General features: G+C 25.6%; 1 protein-coding gene across 1 annotated transcript; it reads left to right on the forward strand.

The window, feature by feature from the left end:
- Window positions 1-20,180: 20,180 nt before the first annotated feature.
- LOC145941606 (lipase member H-like) lies at window positions 20,181-23,127 on the forward strand. The gene is made up of 7 exons (XM_083047773.1): window positions 20,181-20,327; window positions 20,422-20,476; window positions 20,554-20,699; window positions 20,798-21,043; window positions 21,540-21,731; window positions 22,043-22,202; window positions 22,977-23,127. Exons 1-7 carry the CDS (start codon window positions 20,249-20,251, stop codon window positions 23,020-23,022), a joined length of 924 nt encoding a protein of 307 aa, XP_082903899.1. The 5' UTR covers window positions 20,181-20,248; the 3' UTR covers window positions 23,023-23,127.
- Window positions 23,128-24,890: the final 1,763 nt, after the last annotated feature.

The following is a 24,890-nucleotide window of genomic DNA, read 5'->3' on the forward strand; positions in this document are numbered from 1 at the left end:
ATTTGACTCGATTTTTTTTAAGATTAGCAAATTTATTATTATTATTATTTATAGTAACGTTTTAACTCAACTAAAAATTTTAAGTTAAGAGGCATCAAATATATACTTGTAGAATATAAACAGATAGATAACAGACTTACACTATGACTTAAAAGATAACGTTTAAAAAATAATAAGTTATGATTTTCTTTAATAATATAGTTTCAAAGGCGTTTCATTAAAACGTAAGTAAATATCTACGCTTACAAATTTAATCTGTTTAATTTTAATATAAGATTATAACGATCTTAAATATTGCACGATCACATGCAACTTTAAATTTTGCAGAAACATACAAATTTGTAGATTCCAAGTTTGCAAAGCAAAAGAAATTTTTATGAATTTAACTTCCTTTTCAAATTGCCTCTTTAATTTAGAAATATCTTTTATTATATCAATGTTTCTTGATAAATTCAAAACATATTTACAATCTCATATCCATATTAACTTGTTAGCATTGTCCTGTCTACTGTTGTCATATTTTGTTTATAATACTGCTTTCGGTTACATTTAAAAGAACAGTTCACGCAGAAACGCTCCGTGCGATTATTCATATGTGCAGACTGTGAAAAAAGAAACCTTCAACAATAATACTAATTAAATATCGAACAATTATAAGCAAAAATTTTCGCAACGTATGTATAAGCTATATTATATTCTTATATATAAAATGTGTGCGTATACATTTACATTTATATTATATATAGAGGCATGTTTTGCGTCGTTCTTTTCTTTTTTAATTAGCATACGTGCTCAATATATAATTATAGAATATTTGGTAAATTATTAATTATTTAATGACTTTGACACGTATATCACACAAAATAATGGAAAAAATAACGATTAATGTGGAAACATATATATTTCTTCTAATATGTAAATAATTTTTTTAAACAAAAATCTTAAAATTTCAAAACAAATAATCCAACTAATCAAATAAGCATATTTTTTTATAAGATTTGCTTTTTTTAAATCAATTACAATTGTATTTTTAAAATGTATGTTATAATACATTATTAAGTATAATATTACATTATCTTTAATATTTATATTATCACACAATATTATATCCTCTTTAAAAATAATCGAGATATTCTATGCAAAACACACACTCATACAAACACACATGTTATGCACTGTATATAATTTACTGACTTAACAATTCTTGCATTTCTATAGCAATCTAATAAATCACAACATTCATATAATCACATTGAAATCGCGTTTCATTCAAATCAAGCATTATGAGAATTTCTCCCGATGATGCTTATCCGATAATCACAAGATCTAGCCAAGACGATGAATACATACCATCATTTCATTCATTTACTCTCGAAGAAATCAAAGATGGTACGTATATAAAATAAATTACTTAATTTACATATGTATATACTTTATATCTGTCTCATTATATATTGACATAGTTCTGTACGAATTGCACGAGTACTTTGACGAATTCGAAATTGAAATGGTCGCATGTCCCGATCTAACCAACGAGTCATACAGATTTACATTCAATTGTGAGAAACATAATAACTAGCATTCTTTATCTTTTGCGTATTCGATGTACAATAATTTTACATTTTAACAGCATTGTCGCCCACCGCAGTTATTAAAGAAATATATCCACCGACATCCGTGCAGGTAATTACAATTAGTGAAATAATTAGATTTCGGTATGGATATAACTACCTATTCAGTAACTTGAAACAGGGAATGGTGCTTAAAATGCGCGCTAAAGGACGCAAAACCAATTACAGCATCATAACATTAATACAGAACATTCTGCATCAACGCTCTTGGTGTAAAATCGGTAAAAAAACTGCTTATATTAGATTATAGTTTGATTAACAAAATAAATATAAAATAAAAACGGTGAAATTTATTCATAATGGACATGTCTATAAATCATTCATACTGAACACTTTAGGTTTAGCTGCCGCGCTCGTGATAAGAAATGGACAAGTAATCCATAAAGGTCATGAAAGAAATGATGTTGTGTTAAGACGCAAATTTATAAACGACATTCCAAATATAAAGACTATTGGTGCACTAATCAACGATCCGCCCATACTAGAACAATATAGTGAACAAGTTAGTTACTTATTAAGTGCATAAGCGAGTATTACTTTCTTAAATATTAATTTTTAAATCTTTATATGGATTGTAATTATATTACAATCATTACAAATTTTTTTATTATATTTTTACATTTATTTGCTATTTCTTACGATTAATTCGCGCTTATACGCGTTTTTGTTATATATCTTTGTTGTGTTAAGTAAATTAATATATTTGATTTAAAAATTTTTTATGCTTATTAATTCGAACATTGTAATATAAATGGTAGCATCGATACTTCATTTTCAGAGCCGATATATCGAAATTTTCATATGTCATCAACTTTATATTTTGCAGTTATTTCTTCCAAGGGAACGCGACATGCTTGTGACTAACTGCGAAGGTGTACATGGTATGTTCGTCAACGATATCACGCCAAATAAGACAGAATACATTGCTTTCCTTAATATAGTGAAAGAAATACAGTGTTATTCAATAGGATAATTACTAAAACTATCATATTTTTACCATAATTTCTGATCGTAAATTTATATAAATATTTTCTCGCATGATATAAAATCAAGTTTTCTATAATAGTACGCCGTGTTTCGTGAAAAGAATATGTGAGATGTGATTTTCGTAATGTATTTACGACGAAGATGTGTCATCTCCGAGATATCTCATAAATATCTAGTTTCGCATAAGGATTATATTCTTCATTTTAAACAGCAATTTTGAAACTTTTAATACTGACTGAAATACGTAGATCAAGCGATCTATGTTTCTGTTTTGATGGACGATGAAGAAAAAGATCAGCGAGAGGAAAATGTTAAAAAGATCGATCTTTTTATAAACTTTTTCTCTTACTTTTTCTACAGGCGATACAAATTGTCTGACTATTTTTACTGACAATTAACAAAAGGTAATATAAATCGTACATTAATCTAAATGCACAAAAATGTATATTTGTTGATAAATATTTATGACCATCTGAATTAGATAGCACAAAACAAATATAAACCACTTTTACTACAAATTGTTAAATTTAAATTTCATGAAATTATTAATATTCGTCAAAAAGAAAAACAATTTTAAATTGATATTTTTATTTTTAAAAGAAATTAAAATTTTCTACATGGATTAACGTCATCTACATCTTTTTTTAATTATGTACATCACATTAAAGACAATTTTGCTAATTTGTAAATATAAGATATAGGACGTCCATAAAGATCAATTATAAAAGTAAAATAATAACTTCGACAAAAAGATATATAATTAACAGATATAATATTATTAATTGAATATCAATAAAATTATACTTTATACCAATAATAGTACAACATTAGCTTCAATATTTTTATATACAATTTGCAAAAAGTTTATGAAATACACAAACATATTTTTACCTATACAGTGCTTCATACATTTGTATATTATATAATTATATATGTATTTATCATACATTTATACATTAACACATTTTGCATAAATTTTTTGTCTATAATATTTACGTACTATATACAGGTTATATATTATAAAAATATTGTATATATTGTTAGATATATGTATATATATATGTATATACAGGGTGTCCCATTTTAAGTGTTTTAGATAAATATGTCAAAAATATAGAAATCACAGAAAAACGTTTCAGACTAAAGTTGTAAGATTTTCAGAAGGACACATTGTTGTAAGCGCAGTTTTATTACAGATGGAGACTTGTTCAAATTTCGTGATAATCATTATTTTTTTAGACGGTATCATAATTCTTACATAAATCGATTTTTTGTAATATTGACGGCAAAAATTGTTAAAATAGAATAATTAAAAAATGAATGATTTACAAGATATTTTATGCTTCTAATATATTTTGACAACAAAATATGATATATTTCGTAAGGTACTAATTTTTGATAATTTTCCATTAATAATTTTCTGCATAGAATAATGAGATAAATCAATTAATGTAAGAGAAACATTTTCTTGAGGAAAAAATTCGCAATTTGCAATGTACAACCATGTCCCTCTCAATCATAATTACCTGGAATAATTAAAATATGACACCTTGTATATAATACTATGTAATACATTATTTATATAATATATATATATATGCATAACATATATATAACGTATATAAAAAGTTAGATTTTCATTAAAAATTTAGCATTTTTAAAGAAAATCTAACTTTTTCTTTAGATAATCTATAAAAAAGATTTACAAAAATTAAATAATTTACATAAAGACGAACTTTTTTCTAAAGAAAAAATAGTTTTAATAATACTACTTTTTATATATATTTCAGTACATATGTCATACATCTATACTTTCATTTTTATAATATAATAACCAGTATTAAGTATTAAGTTATGGGCCTTAATTATATTTTTAGTAATCAAATTAGCGACTGAAGAAAAGAACAAAAATAAATGTTCGAAGCGTCCCGCCTTCTAAGTTATAATTCTACCTTGAAAAAAAAAAGAATGTTCTATCAACATGTTTTTTTTTGCTCGTTAAAAGGCCCATAACTTAGTACTGGTTACAAAGCATACTGTCAAAATGATTATATAAAAAGTTTTGGAAAAATATTAAGATTATATTTTTCTTGCACTTATTATATAAAATGCGTTAAAATGCATGTCGCGTACTTTATATTAATAGAATATTGTTGTAAAAATTAATAATATAATAAAAATGATTAATGTAACAGATATGTTGGAAAAGACTTTTATTTATAAAGATACAATTTATATAAAACTTTAATATAACAAAGGCAGTACGGGCAGTACGTTTATTTCTCTATATAACAAAGCGCTGTCCTTTTACCGCTGCATAACGATTTAATTGGTAACATGTTCATTTTATAATGCAATTTTCAGTTCTTTTATTTTTTTATATTAATAGTACTAACACGGAAGAAATTATCGCTTGTTATTATGTTCCTATAACGAAGAAATATAAAATATCCTTGCTCGGAAGAAGGTAAACTATTCAATGGAAATTGAACATGTAATATTACTATTATTATTTTTAGCAGAAAATTTCTCTCACCCTATTCATACAAATTCCACTACACAGAGTTTACATATCATGTATGTAATAGTAGAACTAGAAATACGAGACGAGAACATTTCGCAGCATTCCAACGAACAACTAAATTTCTATCAATCATGATAACTTCTGGAAAAAATCTTAAAAGTGTTTTGCTTCGCGCATTTTGTTTTCTCCATTCATCTCTCTCTCATTCCTTATAATTCGTGGAAAGAATTTCTTCTAATTTAAGTAGTAATCAAAAAGATTATTTTGTAACGTGTCGAAACAAAACTTATGTGAGATCTTATTTTTCGATATGATATCATATGAAATTGCATGAAAATTATAAGCGTAACATGAAATTATTCCAGATTTTGGATACATATTATTGTATATAATAGGATCCTCAAACTTTTGTACTTGCTATGAATCGTATAAATATTATAGATTAAATAAAATAAAAAAGAACAAATGTGATATAATTAATGTATTAAGAAATTATATTTATAATTATTACATGATATAATTTAATACAATTTAAAAATAAATTTATTTATATTTTGAAAATTTTTATGAAGGAAAATTATAAACGAAAATACCGAAAAGTCTCTTAAAAAACAAGTCTCTTATAACACACATTTGTTAGTGAAACATGGATGACAATCTTTTTAACGAAGAACTTCTTTTTAAGAAATTTTAAAAATTGTAATCTTAAGTTTGCGATCATATATATTCTTGACCATCACATTTTCTCGTTCTAAAATTATGTAATTCTGTAAATATTCTTCCTACCTAAAGAAATTCTCATTGTCATAAAAAGACATATAGATATCTACTCTGTTTTTAAAACAAAGCAACTTCACGAAAAGATATATGTACATAAGTGAAATTAAGAGATGATTTATATTTACGATATCTTAATTGATACGAAAAGAGAATAAATAAATAATTCATTTGTCTGGAAACCGCAGTTTCTGTTGCTCAAAATCGGTAAAACATATTTGCAGAACCATATGTATTTATAATAACATATAAATATAGTGAATTTATTTGTAAAAACATACAAATATGTCATTTCGGCTGCAAATTATTTTTAAACGTAAAAATAAGAGGCGCGTTCTGCGTGATAATTATATTGTTTTTTTTCTAGTTTTTAAATAACTTATATGAAAAAAAACAAAAAATTGATTTTAAATTGCATATACACTGGCATTAAAACTATCTGTGTGTAGCTTTTAAAACAAATTTAAATTGCATACTAATTATAAAAAATTAATATTATTTTTTATTTCCTTTTCTAAAAAAGATATGTAAATAAGTCGATACTCGCATATATCGAAGTTTATTGTTGTCGCTTTTCCTCGATACACATTGGCTATCAAGATTCGCGTTGTGCGTTATATTCGTAGCATCGAGAGGCTGTCATCGCGAGAGTTAACAGTTTGACAGATTGTTCAAAATATAATTAAATAAAATAATATTAGTTTTAAATAATATATTAAAATATACCTTATCCGCGATTAATATTTTTTGACAGAAATTATCAGCTGATAACTATCAAAAATATTAATCGAGTTTAAAGTATTATAACATATTATTTAAAACATATTATTTTATTTTACTTAATTTAGTTTCTTTTTCAAATTGCCTCTTTAATTTAGAAATATCTTTTATTACATCAAGGTTTGTTGATAAATTCAAAACATATTTACAATCTCATATCCATATTAACTTGTTAGCATTGTCCTGTCTACTGTTGTCATATTTTGTTTATAATACTGCTTTCGGTTACATTTAAAAGAACAGTTCACGCAGAAACGCTCCGTGCGATTATTCATATGTGCAGACTGTGAAAAAAGAAACCTTCAACAATAATACTAATTAAATATCGAACAATTATTAGCAAAAATTTTCGCAACGTATGTATAAGCTATATTATATTCTTATATATAAAATGTGTGCGTATACATTTACATTTATATTATATATAGAGGCATGTTTTGCGTCGTTCTTTTCTTTTTTAATTAGCATACGTGCTCAATATATAATTATAGAATATTTGATAAATTATTAATTATTTAATGACTTTGACACGTATATCACACAAAATAATGGAAAAAGTAACGATTAATGTGGAAACATATATATTTCTTCTAATATGTAAATAATTTTTTTAAACAAAAATCTTAAAATTTCAAAACAAATAATCCAACTAATCAAATAAGCATATTTTTTATAAGATTTGCTTTTTTTTAAATCAATTACAATTGTATTTTTAAAATGTATGTTATAATACATTATTAAGTATAATATTACATTATCTTTAATATTTATATTATCACACAATATTATATCCTCTTTAAAAATAATCGAGATATTCTATGCAAAACACACACACTCATACAAACACACATGTTATGCACTGTATATAATTTACTGACTTAACAATTCTTGCGTTTCTATAGCAATCTAATAAATCACAACATTCATAAAATCACATTGAAATCGCGTTTAATTCAAATCAAGCATTATGAGAATTTTTCCCGCTGATATTTACCCGATAATCATAGGATCTAGACAAGACGATGAGTTTCAATATGAATACATACCATCATTTCATTCATCTACTCTCGAAGAAATCAAAGATGGTACGTATATAAAATAAATTACTTAATTTACATATGTATATACTTTATATCTGTCTCATTATATATTGACATAGTTCTGTACGAATTGCACGAGTACTTTGACGAATTCGAAATTGAAATGGTCGCATGTCCCGATCTAACCAACGAGTCATACAGATTTACATTCAATTGTGAGAAACATAATAACTAGCATTCTTTATCTTTTGCATATTCGATGTACAATAATTTTATATTTTAACAGCATTGTCGCCCACCACAGTTATTAAAGAAATATATCCACCGAAACCCGCGCAGGTAATTACAATTAGTGAAATAATTAGACTTCGGTATGGATATAACTACCTATTCATTAACTCGAAACAGGGAATGGTGCTTAAAATGCGCGCTAAAGGGCGCAAAACCAATTACAGCATCATAACATTAATACAGAACATTCTGCATCAACGCTCTTGGTGTAAAATCGGTAAAAAACTGCTTATATTAGATTATAGTTTGATTAACAAAATAAATATAAAATAAAAACGGTGAAATTTATTCATAATGGACATGTCTATAAATCATTCATACTGAACACTTTAGGTTTAGCTGCCGCGCTCGTGATAAGAAATGGAGAAGTAATCCATAAAGATCATGGAAGAAATGTGTTAAGACGCAAATTTATAAACGACATTCCAAATATAAAGACTATTGGTGCACTAATCAATGATCCGCCCATACTAGAACAATATAGTGAACAAGTTAGTTACTTATTAAGTGCATAAGCGAGTATTAGTTTCTTAAATATTAATTTTTAAATCTTCATATGGATTGTAATTATATTACAATCATTACAAATTTTTTTATTATATTTTTACATTTATTTGCTATTTCTTACGATTAATTCGCGCTTATACGCGTTTATGTTATATATCTTTGTTGTGTTAAGTAAATTAAGATATTTGATTTAAAAATATTTTATGCTTATTAAATCGAACATTGTAATATAAATGGTAGCATCGATATTTCATTTTCAGAGCCGATATATCGAAATATTCATATGTCATCAACTTTATATTTTGCAGTTATTTCTTCCAAGGGACCGTGACATGCCTCTGACTGACTGCGAAGGTGTACGTGGTATGTTCGTCAACGATAATACGCCAAATAAGACAGAATACATTGCTTTCCTTAATATAGTGACAGAAATACAGTGTTATTCAATAGGATAATTACTAAAACTATCATATTTTTACCATAATTTCTGATCATAAATTTATATAAATATTTTCTCGCATGATATAAAATCAAGTTTTCTATAATAGTACGCCGTGTTTCGTGAAAAGAATATGTGAGATGTGATTTTCGTAATGTATTTACGACGAAGATGTGTCATCTCCGAGATATCTCATAAATATCTAGTTTCGCATAAGGATTATATTCTTCATTTTAAACAGCAATTTTGAAACTTTTAATACTGACTGAAATACGTAGATCAAACGATCTATGTTTCTGTTTTGATGGACGATGAAGAAAAAGATCAGCGAGAGGAAAATGTTAAAAAGATCGATCTTTTTATAAACTTTTTCTCTTACTTTTTCTACAGGCGATACAAATTGTCTGACTATTTTTACTGACAATTGACAAAAAATAATATAAATCGTATATTAATATAAATGCACAAACATGTATATTTGTTGATAAATATTTATGACCATCTGAATTAGATAGCACAAAATAAATATAAACTATATTTACTGCAAATTGTTAAATTTAAATTTCATGAAATTATTAATATTCGTCAAAAAGAAAAACAATTTTAAATTGATATTTTTATTTTTAAAAGAAATTAAAATTTTCTACGTGGATTAACGTCATCTACATCTTTTTTTAATTATGTACATCACATTAAAAACAATTTTGCTAATTTGTAAATATAAGATATAGGACGTCCATAAAGATCAAATATAAAAATAAAATAATAACTTCGACAAAAAGATATATAATTAACAGATATAATATTATTAATTGAATATCAATAAAATTATACTTTATACCAATAATAGTACAACATTAGCTTCAATATTTTTATATACAATTTGCAAAAAGTTTATGAAATACACAAACATATTTTTACCTATACAGTGCTTCATACATTTGTATATTATATAATTATATATGTATTTATCATACATTTATACATTAACACATTTTGCATAAATTTTTTGTCTATAATATTTACGTACTATATACAGGTTATATATTATAAAAATATTGTATATATTGTTACATATATGTATATATATATGTATATACAGGGTGTCCCATTTTAAGTGTTTTAGATAAATATGTCAAAAATATAGAAATCACAGAAAAACGTTTCAGACTAAAGTTGTAAGATTTTCAGAAGGACACATTGTTGTAAGCGCAGTTTTATTACAGATGGAGACTTGTTCAAATTTCGTGATAATCATTATTTTTTTAGACGGTATCATAATTCTTACATAAATCGATTTTTTGTAATATTGACGGCAAAAATTGTTAAAATAGAATAATTAAAAAGTGAATGATTTACAAGATATTTTATGCTTCTAATATATTTTGACAATAAAATATGATATATTTCGTAAGGTACTAATTTTTGATAATTTTCCATTAATAATTTTCTGCATAGAATAATGAGATAAATCAATTAATGTAAGAGAAACATTTTCTTGAGGAAAAAATTCGCAATTTGCAATGTACAACCATGTCCCTCTAAATCATAATTACCTGGAATAATTAAAATATGACACCTTGTATATAATACTATGTAATACATTATTTATATAATATATATATATGCATAACATATATATAACGTATATAAAAAGTTAGATTTTCTTTAAAAATGCTAAATTTTTTAAAAGTTTCTAATATATATATATATATATATATATATAATATATATATATATATATATATTAGAAACTTTTAAAAAATTTAGCATTTTTAAAGAAAATCTAACTTTTTCATTAGATAATCTATAAAAAAGATTTACAAAAATTAAATAATTTACATAAAGACGAACTTTTTTTTAAAGAAAAAATAGTTTTAATAATACTACTTTTTGTATATATTTCAGTACATATGTCATACATCTATACTTTCATTTTTATAATATAATAACCAGTATTAAGTATTAAGTTATGGGCCTTAATTATATTTTTAGTAATCAAATTAGCGACTGAAGAAAAGAACATAAATAAATGTTCGAAGCGTCCCGCCTTCTAAGTTATAATTCTACCTTGAAAAAAAAAAGAATGTTCTTTGCATATCAACATGTTTTTTTTTTGCTCGTTAAAAGGCCCATAACTTAGTACTGGTTACAAAGCATACTGTCAAAATGATTATATAAAAAGTTTTGGAAAAATATTAAGATTATATTTTTCTTGCACTTATTATATAAAATGCGTTAAAATGCATGTCGCGTACTTTATATTAATAGAATATTGTTGTAAAAATTAATAATATAATAAAAATGATTAATGTAACAGATATGTAGAAAAAGACTTTTATTTATAAAGATACAATTTATATAAAACTTTAATATAACAAAGGCAGTACGGGCAGTACGTTTATTTCTCTATATAACAAAGCGCTGTCCTTTTACCGCTGCATAACGATTTAATTGGTAACACGTTCATTTTATAATGCAATTTTCAGTTCTTTTATTTTTTTATATTAATAGTACTAACACGGAAGAAATTATCGCTCGTTATTATGTTCCTATAACGAAGAAATATAAAATATCCTTGCTCGGAAGAAGGTAAACTATTCAATGGAAATTGAACATGTATTATTACTATTATTATTTTTAGCAGAAAATTTCTCTCACCCTATTCATACAAATTCCACTACACAGAGTTTACATATCATGTATGTAATAGTAGAACTAGAAATACGAGACGAGAACATTTCGCAGTATTCCAACGAACAACTAAATTTCTATCAATCATGATATCTTCTGGAAAAAATCTTAAAAGTGTTTTGCTTCGCTCATTTTGTTTTCTCCATTCATCTCTCTCTCATTCCTTATAATTCGTGGAAAGAATTTCTTCTAATTTAAGTAGTAATCAAAAAGATTATTTTGTAACGTGTCGAAACAAAACTTATGTGAGATCTTACTTTTCGATATGATATCATATGAAATTGCATGAAAATTATAAGCGTAACATGAAATTATTCCAGATTTTGGATACATATTATTGTATATAATAGGATCCTCAAACTTTTGTACTTGCTATGAATCGTATAAATATTATAGATTAAATAAAATAAAAAAGAACAAATGTGATATAATTAATGTATTAAGAAATTATATTTATAATTATTACATGATATAATTTAATACAATTTAAAAATAAATTTATTTATATTTTGAAAATTTTTATGAAGGAAAATTATAAACGAAAATACCGAAAATTCTCTTAAAAAACAAGTCTCTTATAACACACATTTGTTAGTGAAACATGGATCACAATCTTTTTAACGAAGAACTTCTTTTTAAGAAATTTTAAAAATTGTAATCTTAAGTTTGCGATCATATATATTCTTGACCATCACATTTTCTCGTTCTAAAATTATGTAATTCTGTAAATATTCTTCCTACCTAAAGAAATTCTCATTGTCATAAAAAGACATATAGATATTTACTCTGTTTTTAAAACAAAGCAACTTCACGAAAAGATATATGTACATAAGTGAAATTAAGAGATGATTTATATTTTCGATATCTTAATTGATACGAAAAGAGAATAAATAAATAATTCATTTGTCTGGAAACCGCAGTTTCTGTTGCTCGGTAATCGGTAAAACATATTTGCAGAACCATATGTATTTATAATAACATATGAATATAGTGAATTTATTTGTAAAAACATACAAATATGTCACTTCGGCTGCAAATTATTTTTAAACGTAAAAATAAGAGGCGCGTTCTGCGTGATAATTATATTGTTTTTTTTCTAGTTTTTAAATAACTTATATGAAAAAAACAATAAAAAATTGATTTTAAATTGCATATACACTGGCATTAAAACTATCTGTGTGTAGCTTTTAAAACAAATTTAAATTGCATACTAATTATAAAAAATTAATATTATTTTTTATTTCCTTTTCTAAAAAAGATATGTAAATAAGTCGATACTCGCATATATCGAAGTTTATTGTTGTCGCTTTTCCTCGATACACATTGGCTATCAAGATTCGCGTTGTGCGTTATATTCGTAGCATCGAGAGGCTGTCATCGCGAGAGTTAACAGTTTGACAGATTGTTCAAAATATAATTAAATAAAATAATATTAGTTTTAAATAATATATTAAAATATACCTTATCCGCGATTAATATTTTTTGACAGAAATCAGCTGATAACTATCAAAAATATTAATCGAGTTTAAAGTATTATAACGTATTATTTAAAACATTATTTTATTTAATTTTATTTTGAACAAACTGTTAAACTACTAATCCTCGCGATGACAGCCTCTCGATACTACGAATATAACGCACAATGCGAATCGAAACAGTCAATCAGCATCGCGGAAAAGATACAATAATACTTGCGAGAATCGACTTACAATTAACATACCTTTTTTAGAAAGAGATGTTATATTATTTTAAATTCGATTAATATTTTTGACAATTATCAGTTGATTTTTGTCAAAAAATATTAATCGCGGAAAAAATATGATAACATATTATTATTTTAATATTTTCAACATATTATATACATTAATTATTATATACACTTCCATTATCGCTATAAAAATGTTATAAAATAAACAATTTCTCACTCACCGATACGTACAATAGACGACGCGTGAATCGCACTGTGTATCGCAATGCTACCTGTAACAAATAAAATTCATACATATATTAGAATAGCGAAGGTTAACATTTTTGACAGTTGTTTAAAATTAAATTAAATTAAATTAAATTAAATCTTTAAATAAAATGGCGCGCGCGCAACGCGCGCTTGTGTTGTCTAGTGATATATAAAGTGCGTGTTATTTTTTATTGTTTTTGACTCGCATTTATGATTTTATGTTAATGATTAAATAATTGCGCGACGAAAAGGTTGAATATAGTAAGTAATTGTTGACTCGTACTACTATTCTTATTTTGCGCATAATAAAATTATGATATACAAAGTCCGTATAATTTTTTATTGTTTTTGACTTGTATTTATTATTTTATGCTCATGACAGAGTAATTGCGCGACAAAAAGGCTGAATCCTTTCCTTTTCTAAAAAAGATATGTAAAATCGATACTTGCATATATCAAAGTTTATTGTTGTCGCTTTTCCACGATGCTTATTGGCTGTCAAAATTCGCGTTATGTGTTATATTCGTAGCATCGAGAGGCTGTCATCGCGAGGATTAGCAGTTTGACAGTTTGTTCAAAATAAAATTAAATAAAATAATAATATTAGTTTTAAATAATATGTTGTAATACTTTAAACTCGATTAATATTTTTGATAGTTATCAACTGATTTCTGTCAAAAAATATTAATCGCGAATAAGGTATATTATAACATATTATTTGGAACATATTGCAATTTTAATATTTTTAACATATTATTTTAAAATTTAATTAGCAAATTAACTCATTAATCAGCTGATTTCTGTCAAGAAATATTAATAAAGCGTTACTTTGCTATTGATCTTAAATACCGCGCGATAACAAGCAACGTTTTCCGCAGGAACATTCAAATTTCTAGATTAAAAGCAAAAAAATTCAAAGCAAAAGAAATTTTTATAAATTTAATTTCTTTTTCAAATTGTCTCTTTAATTTAGAAATATCTTATAAATATTTGTATCAAAGTTCGTTGGTGAATTCGAAACATATTTACAATCTCAAATTCATATTGATTTGTTACCATTGTCATCGTGTTGTTGATCGTGCTCATATTTTGTTTATAATTCCACTTTCAGTTACATTTAAAAGAAAACAGAGAAACGCTCCGAACGATTATCCATACATGCAGACTGTGAAAGAAGAAACCTTCAACGATAATACTAATTAAATATTGAACAATTATAAGCAACTATTTTTGCGACGTATGTATGAACTACATTATAAATACGTATATATAAAATAAAAGTGTGAATACATTTACATTTATATTATATGTAGAGATATGTTTTGTGTTTTTTCCAATTATCATACGTGTCCGATACAATTATAAAATATTTGATAATTTATTAATTATTTAACGATTTTACATGTATATCACACATACACAAAATAATGGAAAAAGGAACGATTCATTTGGAAATATATATTTTATTTCTTTTAATATATATTTTCTTGAAAACAAAAATAATTTCAAAATTTCAAAACAAATGATCCAACTAATCTAATAAGCAAATTTTTTTTATTATCAGATTTGCTTTCAAATCAATTACAATCGTGTTCTTAAAAAAATATATATATACATATATATTATAATACATTATTAAATATAATATTATTTTATCTTTAATATTTATATTATTACTGTATTATATCTTCTTTAAATATAGTTGAAATGCTCTGTAACACGTTATGCACTGCATATAATTTACTGATTTAACAATGCTTGCGTTTTTTTAGCAATCTAATAAATTATAACATTTATATAGTTGCGATACATTCGAGCATTATGAGAATTATTCCTCCTGAATGTGAGCCTATAATCGCATCATTTCTCAAAAACGTTATTGATATAAACGAATACAAAAGTATACACTCTACAGTTACCCTCGAAGACATCAGAAATGGTACGTATATAAAATTCATTACTTAATTTAAATATATATATATATATATATATATTTTACATTTGTCATTATATATTGACGTAGTTCTATACGAATTACACGAATACTTCGACGAATTCGAAATTGAAGTGGTTGCCCGTGCCACACTAACCAGAGAGCCATATATTTTTGAAATCGATGGTGAGAAACATAATAACACACATTCTTTACTTTGTGCATTCAAAGTACAATAGTTTTACATTTTAACAGAAATGTCCAACATACATGTTGGTGAAATATATAGTCCACAATCACGCGTGGAGATGTATATACGATACCGACGTACAAATACCAGAAGCCACGTTCTATTTGATCACGGAAGAAACTACTTAGTCCATAACGACAGACCGAGAATGATGCTCAAAATACGTGCGAAAGGACGCAAAACCAAGTACAACATCATACAATTAATACAAATGATTCTGCATAAGCGCTCTTGGTATAGAATCGGTAAAAACTGCTTATATGAGAGTATATAGTTTGATTAACAAAATAAATAGAAAATAAAGAGCGATGAAATTGATTTACAAATGACGTGTCTATAAATCTTTCATATTTAACATTTCAGGTTTAGGTGGAATATTTTTTATAAGTGGGGGAAAAGTGATACGTAAATGTTATACAAGTACGATTACTTTCCAGATAATGCGCGATTTAAACATCTATAATGGTATAAAAACTATTGGCCCAATAGTCAACGATCCTATCGAATTTAAAGAACTTGATGGAATAGTAAGTTACTTGTTAAATGCACAAGCAAACATTAAATATTTCTTAAATATAAATTTTTAATCCTAAATCTTTAAATCGATTGTAATTAAGTTACAAGTTTTTTGTTATATTTTTGTTTCTTTCTCCTACAATTAATTCGCAGTTATACGCGTTACATGTATATATGTTATGTGTTGAAAAATTAACATATTAGATTTAAAAATTTCATTGTTATTAACTTGACATTGTAACATGAATGATATTTTTCCTCATTTTTAAAATTGATACACGAAATATTCATTTGTCGTCAACTTTATATTTTGCAGTTACTTCCAAGTGACCGTTACATGTTCCTCTTTGACTGCCAATTCTATATTGAACCCAACCTGCCTAGCCTGTTCGTCAACGATTTCACGCCAACGGACACAGAATACATTGGTTTCCTCGCTATAGTGAATCGTTTTGTTTTAGCAACATAATTATTTAAAGCGTATCATTCTTCCGACTATAATTTCTGATCATAAGTTCATATAAATAATTCCTCACATATATAAAATCACATGATATAAAATCAAGTTTTCTATAATAATTCGCTGTGCTTCGAGAAGAGTTTATGTGACATGTTTTCGTAAGGTTATTTATTAAACATAAGGTTATTTATGAAGAAGATATCTCATTATCGAGATATCTCACATAAATCTCTAGATTCGCATAAGGATTATCATCTTCATTTTGAAACGCAATTCTTATTAATATTATAATACTGAAATACGTAGGTCAAGTGATCTATGTTTTTATTTTGATTGACGTTGAAGAAGAATATTAGAGAGGAAAATGTTAAAAAATTTCATGTTATCTTTTTGTAAACATTTCCCTCTTTTATTTAATCTACAGATGAAACAAATTGTCTGACTACTTTTACAGATAATTAACAAAAAATAAATATCGCATATTAGTATAAATGCAAAAAAATGTATATTTGTAAATAAATATGTATGGCCATCTAAATTAAATAGCATAAGCAAATATAAATTTACTTTACTGCAGATTGTTAAATTTAAATTTTGAATAAAACTATTAAAATTCATCAAAAATAAACAGTTTTAACTTCATATTATTATTTTTTTTTAAATTCATATTTTCTATGTGGATTTACATCATCATTTACATCTTTTTTAAATTATCTACATCATATTATAGACGATTTTGCTAGTATATTTGTATGATGTACTTGCACATGTTAATCACGTATTATATTTACAATCTAAAATTATATTAGCAAAATTATATTTGTGCGTTAATTACTAATGATTTATTACTTAATACAATAACTCAGCTACAGTTTTGTATTTGTTTTCATGCTATAATTTCTTATATATATATATATATATACATTTTTTTATAAAAACAATCTGTAAACAAGGTTCACAAAAAGAAATTTTACATAAAGACGAATCTTTGAAAGAAAAAATAATTTCAATAATACCATTTTTTGTATATACATATATTTCAGTACATATGTTATACATTTGTGTTTATATTTTTTATTGGTCCAATTAAGTTATACAGCACACCGGCAATATAATTGTATAAAAAGTACTTTTGGAAGAATATAAGATTATATTATTTTTGCATTTATTATATAAATCATTAAAATACGCATGTGTCGCGTATTTTATATATTAATAGAATATTGTATAAAAATTAGAATAAAAGATTAATGTAAGAGCAATGTAGAACAAGACTTTTATTTATAAAGAAAAAATTTATAAAACAAAAATCTTAAATAAAACCAAAGGCAATACGGAATTTTATTTTTCTGTATAACTGGACTCGTTGCCTTTTGAGCACTACATAACTTAATTGCATGTTCATTTTATCATGCAATTTATTTTCAACTATTTTTAGTCATTTCGTTTTCTCCCCCTTTTTTTATATTAATGATAGCAACACGTAAAATTTACCATTATGTTACATTATGCTACAACTTTGTCAAGAAATGCAAAATATTCTTTATTACTCGAAATAAGTCAAACTAGTCAGCATCTGAAAATTAAACGGTTTACTATTATTACTATTAGCAGAAAATTGCTATCGCCCATTCATACAAATTCCGCTGCACAAATTTTACATATATATGTTTAAGAGTAGATTTTGAAGCACGAGACAAGTTTCAAAGTTTTCCAACAAAACTAAATTTCTATCAATCATGATAACTTCTAGAAGAAATCTTAATTAGATTAGAAAGAGTTTAGCTTCTCACCATCTCCTTTGTCTTTCCCTTCTCTCTCTTTTATATATCGTCAAAAAAGTTTCTCTCCTTATTTGTAGTAATCAAAGAGCTTATTTCGTATATATATATATAGCACGTGTCGGACAAAAGTTATACATAAGTTCTTGCTTTTCGATATGACATGATATGCAATTACATGAGAACTTTTGAGAGTCACGCGACATGAAATTACTCCAGTTCTGGAATACATATTACAGTATGTAAACTGGAACTAAAAGTTTCGCGCTTACATGGACTATAAATATTACAGAACTAAACAAAAAGAACAGAATATATAATGTAATATAATAAATGTATTAAGGAATTATATTTAATTATTATATAATTTTAATTTAATTTAATTTAAATATAAGTTTAATTGTATTTCGATAGTTTATTGCTACGTAAACTGGAAATGTGAATAAATACTAATTTCTTATAATACTTTTTCTTTTAAATATAGACTCTAATCTTCTCAACAAATTTAAAAAATTTTTTTAAATAATTGTAATCTCAAGTACGTACGACATATTCTCGATCTAAAATTTTGTATTCTTCAACTTAAAGTCATTCTTATTGTCACAAAAGATAAATATTCAATTTGTTTTTAAAATAAATTCGAATATCGTATATCGAATGATATATATAGTGTACATAGATAAGTTAAAAGATGATTTATATTTTCGAAACTTTTATTAATGAGAAAATATAATTTATTTGCGTACGCGAGATAACAGTTTTTATTTTTCAGAATGGATTGGTAAAAATATATTCGCAGAATCATATATTATGTGTTTTTAACTACATATAGATTTGATAAATTCATTTTCTAATATAAAGTAATATAAAGTTTTGTGTCATCCCCTTCTGATGTAAATTATTTCTAAATGTATACAAGAAGCGCGCATGTGAAGATTATTCTGGTCTTTCTAGTTTCATTAATAACTTCTTTAAGAAAGAAAAGTAAAAATAATAATTAACTATGTTAAAGTGTGTATTGCGAAAGGCACTAAAAATATCCGTATAAAATGTTTACGATAAAAAAATTTTAATTTATTATTATTTTTTAAAAATTAGATTTATTTATTATTTTTAAAAATTAACATATTTTTTAAATTTGATAAGAAATCTGATTATGAAATTTGATTAAGAGAAAATTTAAATTGATAATATTTGTATAATGTAATAAAGAATATATCTACGAGATATCTCATAAGAGAGAGAGAGAGATTAGCAGAAAATATCAAAAGACAATAGTATCTTGCTTAACTAAGTTTTCACAACAGCAATATATTTTTACATTTTCTTGTATATTTTACAGAAGAAATGTAATTTATCGCATTTCAAAATGCACGCATGTTGTTCCAATTTATAATGATATTTATTTGTGCCATGACTTACGTGAAGATAATATATATTATTAAGATAAAATATGTTGTTCCTGTATAATAATTAAGACACATGCATAGGACATTTACATATTTACATAATTACTTTACGTGATTAATGTGCATAATGACTATTCCGCTATCGATCGATAATAATAATGATAAAGATGCTAAATATAAAAGACTGTAACTTCCAAATTTTATTTCTTAAAATTAGTATTAAAAATATAAGTGTAGCTTTCGCAACTCACGGATATTTTTTTTCCTTCAAAATGTTAAGATCGGCTATATACTATTGTTTTGTGTCATACCTCGTGATTAAGATAGCATATAGTCAAAGAACTTGTTCATGTAAAGATAATCCGTTTTCTTTTACAATATCTTTTGGCACTATATATTCACAAATGTCAAAAATGTGAAAATTATTGCATATAATTTTTTGTAGGTGATCTACCGGATTCAACCTTTTCGACTGGCATCAATCTTGTTTATTACAAGTGGTTCGTATCTGCGGCCGATTATCTTAAAATAATAATTACTAATAATTACTAATCTCATTACATGTGCTTTTTTTCAGCAATAACGAAAGTTCTGCAACGATTAGCTATCCCATCACAAAGCCACAGGAATTATTGAATGTTTTGGAAGATAAACGAGTACTTTTTTACATATTTGGATATAATCAAGTTGCAAACGATTCAAGTGTTCAGTCCGTGATAAAAGGTATCGCGTTTTTGTATAACATATAATTAGATAATTATTAATAAAGTTGATTATTATAGTAAATATCAAAGTAAAATGATAATTATTTCCATTATCAGCGCTTTGTCATGGAAGAACGGATAATGTTGTATTAGTCGATTGGACCAAATATTCATATGGCAGCGATTACCAGACTACCGCCGAAAATGCTCAAAAAATAGGCCGTTTGTTCGCTCAGAGTATAAAATTGCTTGTGGAAGGCGGTCTTAACCTATCGAAAATCTACCCTGTTGGCTTTTCCTTGGGTGCTCACATAGCTGGCTATGTTAGCAAATGCAATGACTTCGTGGTATCTCGTATTACAGGTATGTAATTAAACGTAGAATCTTAAAAACGTACGAGAGTTTCCTGATTGACGATAGAAATTGCGATAATAAATGATAATTGTGTAAATTTGTGCAACAAGAGCTTTTATCTGAAAAATTAGACATTTTTGCTAATAATCCGTTTTGTTATTATATATCGAGTGCTAATCATATAGATATTATTATTAACAATATAAAAAATTGTTTTATCAAAATATTATATATATAGACTAAATTTGTGTTAACATCTTCATATTAAAATAATTCGATAATATTCCTTTTTAATATTTGATAGAGAGATAATTTCTTTAATTTCATTTTTATTATTAATATAATCTTTGTATGCACAAGTAATCTATCTCTCAATTATTAAATAACTCGTAAATAGATACTTGATTAGGTTCTTATATTAACAAAAAAATGACAAATTCATTAAACAATCTGCAATTTAACATTGTATGCAAAAACCTTCTCAGTGAAAAATTATTGTTCATAGGATTGGACCCCGCAAATCCTCTGCTTTATCTTCCTGGATGCTATCTCGAGCCCTCAGATGCGCTATGGATAGATGTTATTCATGCGGACATGGGCGGATATGGCACCTTTATTCCTGTAGGATCAGTAGAGTATTTCGCGAACACAGGCGCTCGTCCTCAACCCGGTTGCAAATTTGATGCTCCTCCGGACGGTAATAATCGAAGCTATTAAGTATGTCATAAAACTCTTGACAATGAAAATTAATTTCCGCAAATACAAATCACCTTTGAATACTTTATTTTAATATTAATAACATCTCCATATCTCAGAATTTTTTTGTTATTTAAAGAATTTTATGAAAATGTAAAGAAAGTAATTCACCAATGATTACTTCTTGGAATGTTCGGAAAATTATTATGCGGAGAATTATTCGAAATTACAGCATCGATTCATCTCGATACAATGTTACAAAGACTTCAGTTTCCAGTGTTTTGCTCTAATTATTTTTTTTGTTACTACTAGATTTTTGCAGTCACTTAAAAGCAGGTGAAATATATGCACTATCGAAACTTCAACCGGAAGAATTTGTTGCAACACGGTGCCTTTCGTTTTATGATTATGCAAATGCTGAATGCGCAGACAATTTGCAGACTGGCATTGGATATAATGCAACATATAATATGTAAGATAATTGAAATTTTATTGTATTTAATTATTTTATATAAACAATCAAACACACACACACATATACAAGATGTTTCAAAAGAAATGGTCAGCATACTAGGGCATGATTGTACACACCATTTTAAGCAAAAAAGTTTCTATAAACATGTGTCCCATTCTGGACGGTTATAAAAATACAACGTGTTCAATCTTAAAAATCAATAATTTATTAATTCAGTCGAATCAAATGTTATAAAACAATTACATTAAATTTTCGTCATTTTCTGTTACCATATGGTTACGAATGTAAACATTAGGTCACATTTCATATGTCATGTGTTAATTTGAAATTTTTTATTTCTGGTAATTAAAATGCCTAATTTACTCATTCTAAAATTATTATTAATTAATTCAAATTATTATTTATTAGTTACTATTAATTATTCAAATTTATTGTAAGCTTAAAATTTAATTCATTGTTTAATAGAATTTGGTTCTTTAAGTTAATAAAAATGTATTTGTTCTTAAAACTGAACACACTGTATCTTTGTAACCGTCCAGAATAGGACACATGTTTATATAAACTTTTTTGCTTAAAATAATGTGTACAATCATGTCATAGAATGCTGTCATTTCTCTTGAAACATTCTGTGTGTGTGTGTGTGTGTGCGCGCGTGTGTGTACCTATACACTATATATATATATATATATATATATATATATATATATATGCATAACTTATAAAAGAAAACTTTTTATGTAACAAATACTAATTTATAATATGTTTTTGTAGACACGGACACTTTTATTTCACTACAGGAGTTATAAACATACCATAAATCGAATACATCTATAAACATCTCTAATAATACTATAAGAATGTGTATTCTCTGATAAAAATGACAAACCAGATATAAATATATAATTCAGAAAGATGCATAATATTTTAGCGTAATTTATTGACATTATCATTTTTTGTAAGACAACCAGATTTTAGCAAAAATTTAAATTATTAATTGTAGTCAATTATGTATTTTTATATTAATTTAGGTATGCGTATTCTGACTGCCATGCACGCAATCGATTGCACGATCGGTCGATTTCGTTTTCGCGACAACGATTCGATATCGAACCGTCGCAAAGTCGTGATAAATCAGCCGATCGAGTTACACGTGTTCATATTTCTTTTTTACGTACCTATCTCTAAATTTACCGTTCGCTAACGTATTATAATAACAACCGTGACTTTCGGAAAGATACTTATATATTCTGTTTTACAAATTTATATTGGGCAGATTATCCAGACATTAAATCAATTAATTTATATTCTAATGCCGTATTTAATCTATTTTATTTGTCTCACAAGACTGATCCATCTTTTGCCATATTTAGTAGAAGTCAGATAAAAGATATATTTGCTCCTATATACTATTAGCAGAAAATTACTATCGCCCACTCGTACACATTCCTGCTGCATAGAATTTATATATTATATATGTGCACTGGCGGATCGGGGGGGGGGGGGGTTAAACCCCCCTCCCCTTACAAATTAAAAGAAACAGTTTTGCTGAATTTGTTTAAAAAATATAAATAAAGAAAAACAAACATTAAAGAGCTATCGACGTCAGGATCCGCTAGTGCATATATACATATAAGTATAAGATACACTGTAAATTATACTCATTACGCATTCAAGGAGTTAAGTATAGATTAAGTCAGACATAGGACGAAATGATGAGATAATTTCATTGCACGAAAATAATTAGATGAAATTCTTTATATATAATATATATTATATCTATATAATATATATTATATAGATACAAAGAATTTCGCCTAATTATTTTCGTACAACAAAATTATCTCATCATTTCGTTCTATGTCTGACTTAATCTATACTTAATTCCTTGAATGCGTAATGAGTATAATTTACAGTGTACCTTATACATACATTGTATATATTATATAGATTATAGATATAAAGAATTTCGCCTAATTATTTTCGTGCAATGAAATTATCATCATTTCGTCCTATGTCTGACTTAATCTATACTTAATTCCTTGAATGCGTAATGAGTATAATTTACAGTGTACCTTATACATACATTGTATATATTATATAGATTATAGATATAAAGAATTTCGTCTAATTATTTTCGTGCAACGAAATTATCATCATTTCGTCCTATGTCTGACTTAATCTAAACTTAACTCCTTGAATGCGTAATGAATATAATTTACAGTGTATATTATACATACATAGTGTATATATTATATATATATACAATATATATATATATATATATATATATATATAAAGAATTTCGCCTAATTATTTTCGTGCATGAAATTATCTCATTATTTCATCCTATGTCTGACTTAATCTAAACTTAACTCCTTGAATGCGTAATGAGTATAATTTACAGTGTATCTTATACTTTTATATATATATTTTATATATATATATATATATATATATATATTATATATATATATATATATAAAAGTATAAGAACTATAAATTATACTCATTACGCATTCAAGGAACTAAGTATAGATTAAGTCAGACATACGACGAAATCATGAGATAATTTCATTGCACGAAAATAATTAGATGAAATTCTTTATATCTATATAATATATACAATATATATGTATATGATACATTGTAAATTATACTCATTACGCATTCAAGAAGTTAAGTATA

The sequence above is a fragment of the Prenolepis imparis genome, unplaced genomic scaffold (genome assembly GCF_030444845.1).
Source record: "Prenolepis imparis isolate NDT839.2.m4 unplaced genomic scaffold, iyPreImpa1.0 SCAF_10, whole genome shotgun sequence".
Lineage (NCBI taxonomy): Eukaryota > Metazoa > Arthropoda > Insecta > Hymenoptera > Formicidae > Prenolepis > Prenolepis imparis.

Bases quoted from the DNA above. Each gene is read 5' to 3' on its own strand.
- LOC145941606 (XM_083047773.1), top strand. From the start codon at position 20,249: ATGTTAAGATCGGCTATATACTATTGTTTTGTGTCATACCTCGTGATT. The intron at 20,477-20,553 runs GTTCGTATCTGC...GCTTTTTTTCAG, and splicing joins AATCTTGTTTATTACAAGTG to CAATAACGAAAGTTCTGCAA. The intron at 21,044-21,539 runs GTATGTAATTAA...TATTGTTCATAG, and splicing joins CGTGGTATCTCGTATTACAG to GATTGGACCCCGCAAATCCT.